The sequence below is a fragment of the Trypanosoma conorhini genome (assembly GCF_003719485.1).
Source record: "Trypanosoma conorhini strain 025E chromosome Unknown Tco_14.4_contig_00290, whole genome shotgun sequence".
Classification (NCBI taxonomy): Eukaryota; Euglenozoa; class Kinetoplastea; order Trypanosomatida; family Trypanosomatidae; genus Trypanosoma; species Trypanosoma conorhini.
In genome coordinates, this window is record NW_021704378.1 from 14,621 (window position 1) to 22,841 (window position 8,221).

General features: G+C 52.0%; 2 protein-coding genes across 2 annotated transcripts, besides 3 other annotated features; both read left to right on the forward strand.

Annotated features, from left to right (window-relative positions):
* The first annotated feature begins 13 nt into the window (after nucleotides 1–13).
* Nucleotides 14–32: a microsatellite.
* Nucleotides 33–132: 100 nt separating this feature from the next.
* Nucleotides 133–178: a sequence feature (A-rich).
* Nucleotides 179–240: 62 nt separating this feature from the next.
* Nucleotides 241–7,434, forward strand: Tco025E_05172 (pre-mRNA-processing-splicing factor 8-like; the record flags this gene model as incomplete). Its single annotated transcript, XM_029372073.1, has 1 exon — nucleotides 241–7,434. One exon carries the CDS (start codon nucleotides 241–243, stop codon nucleotides 7,432–7,434), a length of 7,194 nt encoding a protein of 2,397 aa, XP_029227819.1.
* Nucleotides 7,435–7,598: 164 nt separating this feature from the next.
* Nucleotides 7,599–7,639: a microsatellite.
* A 235-nt stretch (nucleotides 7,640–7,874) lies between these two features.
* Tco025E_05173 (protein kinase A catalytic subunit) lies at nucleotides 7,875–8,219 on the forward strand (the record flags this gene model as incomplete). Its single annotated transcript, XM_029372074.1, has 1 exon — nucleotides 7,875–8,219. A coding segment is annotated over one exon (345 nt), but the record flags the coding sequence as incomplete, so codon positions are not given.
* Between the last annotated feature and the right edge of the window lie 2 nt (nucleotides 8,220–8,221).

Below are 8,221 nucleotides of genomic sequence, written 5' to 3' on the forward strand. Positions count from 1 at the left end.
TCTCTCTCCGTGTCCCCCCCCCCCCCCACCCCTCACACACCCGTAAACCGCGAACGGTGGGAGGAACGCGTTGCCGTCGTGTGGGGAACGTTTGAGCTCTCACGCGACGCAGAGGAGCGAAGTTGGAACCAGAAAAAAGAAAACAAACAAACAAGCAAACAGAAACAAACAACAACAAGGAGGGGTCTAAAAAGGAGGCAAAGGGACACGGAGTTCTGCCGGGAAGCAGAGCGGTGGTAGATGCAGCCGGAAGAGGATCTGTTCCAGTGGCAGAATGGCGAGGTACTTGAGTTTGCAGAGGAGCAGGGGAGTAAGCACGAGCGGATCGCGGAATGGCGGCAGTTGAACACAAAAAGGTACGGCTACCGCGCTGCATACCACGAAGCAGTCGCCCAAAAAGATGATGTGCCTCCAGAGTATCTGCGCAAAATGGTAAAGGACAACGGTGATCTTGGCGGAAAACGTTTCGGTACGGAGCGCAAGCTGTGTGTTGCGTTGCTGAAGTACATGCCACTAGCACTTTACAAGTTGCTTGAGAATATGCCGATGCCTTGGGAGGAGGCGCGTTACGTTAACGTTGTATACCACATGGGCGGTGTACTGACGCTCGTTGATGACACACCAACGGTCCCGGAGCAGCTGTACCTAGCTCAGTGGGGTTCCATGTGGACACGGATGCGCTCGCACAAGGTGGAACTTCAGCAGGAGGGAGGCGCTTTTCGTCGCATGGTGCACAAGGGCAACGAGAATGAGCCCCCACTAGACTATGGTGATTACCTCATGGATCGTGAACCCCCACCAGCGGTGCATGATGAGCTTGACGAGGAGGACGCTGCGGCCATCACGGACTGGTTCTACGACCCCTTTCCTCGGTTGGTGCATCCAAATCAAATTCGTGGTCCACGTCGACCCAATGGATATTATTTTTCCATCAGTGTTGTTGAGTCACTCTTTCGTAGTGCCTCCCCAATTCTGCCGGTGCTGGATGATCGCAACTACTACTACCTCTGGGACCTAAAGTCGTTTTACACGGCAAAGGCGATGCACCTTGCGATTCCACGGGCACCAAAGTTTGAGGCGCCTCCTGCGGTGTATGAGGAGGATCAGGACTGGACGGAGTTTAACGACCTTCGGCGCATAATTCACCGCGACGACCCACGCAAGCCGCGATTTACGATGCTCACAGAGAGACAGATTGCATTTCCATTTCTGTACGGCAATGTGGTGGAGGCGGTCACGGTGGCGCCCTACCATTACCCCGCTGAGGTTCGTGTGGAGAACGACGACCCTGCGCTGCCTTGCTTCTCGTGGAACCCTTCCATAAACCCCATCAAGGCCCTGAAGCGGAATCACGCCGAGGTGACGGCGGCGAATAAGGGCGCTTTGCGATCTCTGGCACTGCAGCATCTGCAGGAGGAGGAAGCAGCAGTGAAAGTGGAAGAGACGACTTGTCCCGTGCAGCTTCCGGCAAGCTTCGTCCCTTTTCTGGATGATCTTCCACTGGAGGATGTGGACACCAAACAGGCTATGATGTTAGCATTTGCACCTGCACCATACAACGCATTTGAAGGTGCAATGAAGCGTCGTGTAGACATTCCCGTCGCGGAGCATTGGTGTCAGGATCCTCCCACGTTATTGTCAAGCGACACCCGTGATAAGACTCTTCGCAGTTACACACAGCTGTTGAAGCATACTGTCGCAAAGAATCTTAGCCGAGAACGACTCCAGACGCGGAAGCGACAGAAGGAGAACACAACGGATGCAGTGCAACCTTCCCGTCGATTAGATGAGCTTGGCGGCCTGAAGTTTTTTCAAACGACAAAGATTGACTGGATGGAGGCCGCGCTTCAAGTTATGCGGCAGGGACACAACATGCTGGTTCAGCTGATCAACGTCAAATGCCTGCCCTACGTTCACATTGATTACAACTTTGAAGCTAAGCCCACTCGTACGTTGACAACAAAGGAGATCAAGAAGAGTCGCTTGGGCCCAGCGTTTCATCTGATTCGTGAGCTCTTGGGGTTTATGAAGCAACTCATCGACATGCACGCGATGTATAGGCTTGGCAAAACAGACGCCTTTCAACTCGCGGACGCAACACATTACCTCTTTTCCCACCTTGGGCGTTTGACCGGTGTGTATCGGTACAAGTTACGAGCTATGCGACAAATCAAGCGCACCCGGGACCTAAAACATGTTCTTTACAGTAAATTTAATGTGGGGGAGGTGCTGAGAGGTCCGGGATGTGGTTTCTGGGCCCCGGCGTGGCGTGTTTGGGTGTTTTTCCTGCGTGGGATGACACCACTGTTGCAGCGCTACCTAGGCAATCTCACGGACCGCGTGCTTCGCGGGCGCGAATCGAAGGGCAAGTACGAAGGCAAACGCATTACCCGACAAAGGGTGGAGACGGACAAGGACGTAAATATTAAGGAGGCGTTTAGACGGGAGCTGCGCGAGATGCTTCCCGAGAACGTGCGCGCGGACGTTATTCGAACGATGGATCAGCACATGAACGAGGCTTTTCGTCACTGGCGGGCTGGTCTCAAGTGGTCTGTGCCAGGTCTGGCCAAGCCCTTAACGGAGCTGGTAAACAAGTACGTCAAGCTACGGGCAGAGGAGTACATTCGCGTCACACAGTACCAGCGCAAACGCATCAATGAAGGGGATACAGTTGACAAACAGGCCTTTATGAAAAATCTCGGTCGTCTGACGCGTCTAAAGCTTATGGAAGAGCAGGAGCGTCAGCGGGCGTACCTGGAGGGGCGCGATGCACTCGTGATCACCCCCGAGGAGGCGACGGAGATTTACCGCATGATGGCAAACTGGCTTAGTGACCGTGGATTTAAAAAAATTGAGTTTCCCAAAGTGTCACGACCAGCTGAGCTGCGACTCCTTGAGCTCTCCTTAAACCGTCTCCGGGACCAGCACAACATTGCGAATCGACTCACGCAGGCCCAGCGTGAGGAGCAGGCACGCATTGAGGAGGCCTTTAACTCACCGCACGACACTCTTTCAAAAATTATTGACTGCCTGGCGCGTGTGCGGCGTTTCAAGAACGTTGAGGTGGAGTACATGGATACCTTTTCAACACTGTATCCTATATACAAGGTGGTGCCATCTGAAAAACTTGTGGACTCCTTCCTAGATCAGTACCTTTGGTATGAAGCCATGGATCAACAGCGTCTGTTCCCCAATTGGGTGAAACCCTCTGACATGGAGCCTGTACCTGTTCTCCTCTACAAGTGGTGTCAGGGTGTCAATGACAGTCCTGGCCTGTGGGATGTTACACGGGAGGAATCGACGGTTTTGTTGCATGCGGACCTGGAGGACAGCTTCTTTGAGAACGTGGACTGGAATTTATTCCGCCCACTCTTGGAGCTTGTGATGGATAAATCTCTGGTTGAATACATCGTTAGCCGCCACGACGTCGTTGTGGAATTCAAGGACATGAGTTATCAATGCCGGAAAGGGTTACTACGTGGATTTATGTTTTCTTCGTTTTTGGCACAGTATTGGGGTCTCGTTATAGACGTGCTACTGCTCGGGACGCAGCGCAGTCAGGAACTGGCAGGACCCGCCCGGCGACCCAACCCATTTATGACGTTTATGCGAGATCCGCTGCTCGCCACCTCGCATCCTATTCGTGGGTATTGCCGGTACAAGAATGAAGTGTATCTTCTTCTTAAATATACAAAAGTAGAGGCGGACGATGTGCGACGGCGGTACTTGGAGGAAACCAAACATGATCCTGAGCGACGCGCCCTAAATGCCTCGGTGTATGGATTTAAAAATGCCAATCAATGGCCGAGAGATGCCCGGATGCGTTTGTTTCTCAATGATGTGAATCTTGCCCGTGCGGTTCTATGGGAGTTCCGTGGCCGTCTGCCACCCAGCATAGCTGAAATGAATGAATCCAACACCTTTGTGAGTGTCTACTCCAAGGACAATCCTAACCTGCTTTTTGACATGGGGGGGTTTTCCGTAAGAATCCTACCGGTGTGTCGCACAGAAGAGGAGGTGCTGGAGAACGAATCCACGTGGAACCTGCAGCACGCTGCAAGCAAAGACGTCACGGCAAGAGCATTTATTCAGGTGGCACCGGATCATGTGAATCATATACGGAACAAGGCCCGCCGCGCCATTATGATGGTAGGCAGTTCTACCTTTCAAAGTATTGCGGCGAAATGGAATGCGCTCGTAACCGAAATTGTGCCGTATTACCGCGAGGCAATTTTAGGGACAGACAGTCTTCAGAAGGTTCTTGCCCGAGCAGAACATCGAATGCAGTCCAGGGTGATGATGGCGTTGAATTCAAGGTCCAAGGCTCGATTTCCCCCAGCAATGTTTTACGCACCGACAGACCTTGGTGGGCTTGGAATGCTCTCCGTGGGTCACTCCCTTATTCCTGCCCGTGATCTCATCTACTCCAGAACCACCAGCACTGGTGTGCAATTCTTCTACTCTGGCCTCACAAATGCCGATGACATTCCCATCCCTAACGTTCTGCAGTACTACACACCGTGGGAGACGGAGGTTCGGGAGAGCGTGAAGGCATGGACGGAGTTCAGCGTGCGAGATCGCGAAGCCAAAGCGGCCGGTACACGACTCTCACTGGATGATATTGAGCCCATCATCAACAAGGGTGTTCCGCGAATTCGGGTTCTCTTTTCTCGTCATGCCAAACTCTTTCAATTCGATAAGGGGTTCCGTTGTCGCATGGAATTTCAGCGTTATCTTGCCGGCAAGTACCTAAAGAACTGGTGGTTTCACCCCGAGCACGATGGCAATATATGCGGTGGTGTCTTGGAGAAGTATCGTGTGGACATCATCATTGCCCTCGGTGGCGTGGAGGCCATTCTTGAGCACAGTCTGTTTAAAGGGACCGGATTTCCCTCGTGGGAGGGCATCGAGTTTAACCGCACCGGTGGTTTTGAGAACTCCAAGAAGGACAGTAAACTGGCTAAGCAGCAACGTGCGGGTCTCGCCAACGTCCCTAACCGACGCTTTGCGCTGTGGTGGTGCCCAACGATAAACCGCGCTGATGTTCAGGCCGGATTTGAATCTAAAATCGACACCACAGGCGTGTTTATGTGCGGAAAGCTCGAGACGATTAAAAAATCGCTGATTAAAATATTTAGTGGCTCACTTTGGGAAAAGTGCCACGGGGCCGTCGTCAACGACATTGCCAGCAAATTGAAGGACGCCATGGCAGATTTGGATGCAGCCTCGGTGACGCTGCAGCAGCAACACCCGCAAAAGTCGTACACCTACACAAGCTCCGCACCCGATGTCGTCATGGTTTCAACGTCGCGTTGGCCTGTGACGGCGAAACCGACGGTGCTCTCGGACGAGGCCGGGGATGAGTACCGTTCCCACCTAACCAGCAAGTTCTGGATTGATGTGCAACTACGCTGGGGCAACTACGACAGTCACAATATCGCCGAGTATGCGAGGAAAAAATTCTACGAGTATTCATCAGCCAAAATGTATCCTTTTCCTGCTGGTGTGGTTGTGGCGGTCGACTTGGCGTACAATTGTCATTCGGCGTTTGGGTACTGGATCCCACAGCTGAAGCCACTCATGGCAAAGCTTATGTCAGCCATTATGCGCCACAACATTGCCCTCAATACCTTGCGGGATAGGATGAAGCGCGAATTACAGCTTTTCAGCTCTGCTCCCACAGAGGCAGGTTTGTCAGTGACAAACATCGCAGAACTTTTTTCGGAGGGAATGCGTACATGGATCGTGGACGACAGTGCAACCTACGTCACGAGTGAACAGCCAACAGCAGAAGGAGGAAGAAAGTTTCGCTCGGAGAACGGCGCCGTGCTGTTGTTTGAGCCTACCACGGGGCAACTAAAGCTCAGTATTGTGCACAAGAGTGTCTTCGCAGGGCAAAAGCGACGCACAAAACTTGCGCGTGAAAAGGCGGCAGAGGAAATTGCTTCATGGCTTCGAAGCACACCGGCAAGTCAACGACCAGGCAAAATTATAGTCACCCGCTCCCGCTTCCGTCAAACGCTACACAACATGCTTGTGTTAGACTACCCCAACATTATCATTGGCCAGAGCGACCTGAACCTCGCTATTCCCATGGCGTTGCGCCACAGTCGTCTGGTGGATTTGCGCATCTCCGCCACCGAGAGTAAGGGGTGGGAGTTTTGCTTGTACGATGACTGGCTCCGGCAGTTTCAACCAGCGACATGCTTCAATCTTCTCAACCTCATCCTGCGCGGGTACCACGTCAACCTCAACCGGACGCGTGAGACCTTGGTGCCGGATTTGCACGTGGAGGTGCATCATTCGCACTTTTGGCCCACGTACACCCGTGAGGAATGGGAAAGGGTGTCAATACGCCTGCAGGAGATGATTATTGCGGACTCTGCACGTCGCATGAACGTCAGCCCGAATCAATTCACTGAAATGGAAAAGAAAGATATCCTCCTCGGGAAGAAGATGACAACCGTCGAAATTCAGGAAGAGGAAAAGAAGGAACTTGAGGACATGAAAAGGACTAAGTTGATGCAAGAGCAGACGGTAACTCTGACCACGAAGTCGGGTGAACAAATCAAGAAGAAAGTCAAGGCCGCGTTTGACTTTGGAAACTCCACAACAGCCAGTAATTGGCGAACGCGCTCTCTCGCCGATGCGGCAGCATTTGATGAATCCACGCCTATAGAAATTGATGCTGTAGGTGCAGTGGCTAGTAGCGATCAACTTGTCATCCCTATGGAAATTATGAAATCATTCTTTTCGTGCTGCGATGTGCAGGCACAGTGCTGCGCTTACCTCTTTGGCCAAACCCTCCCAGAATCCCCCAATATTAAGGAGGTGTTGTGTGTTATGGTCCCACCACAAAAGGGATCTGCTGTGGAGTGTACAACGCCGGTGCAAATTCCACACAAAAACTCTGCACTTGTGGAAAACCATCTCTCACTTATTGGGGTGCTTCGCTGCGGTGGCGGGGAACCTGTCGTCCACTCAAGGGACTTGGCGCTACAGGGTCGACTTTTGGCGTCCAACGACGAGTTGCAGACGGAAGGGCTTGTGACCGCCGTCATGGGCATTTCTCAAGATGGCCTGCATATACGTTGCTACACCACAACACGGGAAGGTATCTCATGGGCCTTGGAACACTACGCGAAGGCGCTAGAACGCGAGCCAATGGAGGTTGCGCCAACACACGTCGCGCCGTGCCGGGCGACGCTTTCTGCAGATCTTCAGGGCTTCTTTCTAGTACCTACCGATGGAGATTGGAACTATGCATTTAAGGGGGCCACCTGGCGTGAATCCACAGAGTTTGACGTTACCACTGACTTCCCGCCCTCCTTTTTTGCCGCCCAGCATCGGCCAGACCATTTTCTTAACTTTGCACGCCTCTCCGAGGAAGAAGACGCGATTGATATGGCTGACATGGATGACATCATGGCTTAGTTACCGCCATTGGACGAGGGAATGGGTTTCATTGGACGGGACGAGGGCACCTGGACGGCAATAGCGGCCGAAAATGGAAAAGAAAAAAGAAGATAACGACAGTAAACGGCGAGAGTGAGGTGACGGTTGATGATGCGACCAGAGAAGAGGTTTTCCTTTAAATATTGTTTTTTTTTTTTTTTCTTTTTTACTACCTCTTTTTTTTCCAGGGCCCCATTGAGAGCTAAATGTTTCCCTTAACACGCCGAAACCCCTTCCTGTTTTTGGCTCATTTATCTTTTTTTTTGTTCTCATCTCGTATTTTCCATATGTATTTCTTTCTCCTTGGATATCTTTGGCTGTACTCCTGGCCATTTCAACACACAAACACACACGTACGTGTATTGGCGAAGAATAGCTACTGGCGATTCGTTCAGAGTGAGAGGAGGTTTATAAGCGACATGACTGGGGGCTACAGCTATGAGAAGCCAGATACATCAAAGTGGAAGCTATCAGACCTTGAGTTGGGGGATACGTTAGGGACAGGTTCCTTTGGGCGCGTGCGCATCGCGAAGCTGAAGGGAACAAATGACTACTACGCAGTGAAGTGCCTCAAGAAGCGTGAGATCCTCAAGATGAAGCAGGTTCAACATCTTAGCCAAGAAAAGCAGATTCTGATGGAGCTCTCGCACCCGTTTATTGTGAATATGCTGTGCTCCTTCCAGGATGAGCGTCGTGTGTACTTGGTGCTTGAATTTGTGATAGGCGGGGAAATGTTCACCCACCTTCGCTCTGCCGGCCGGTTTCC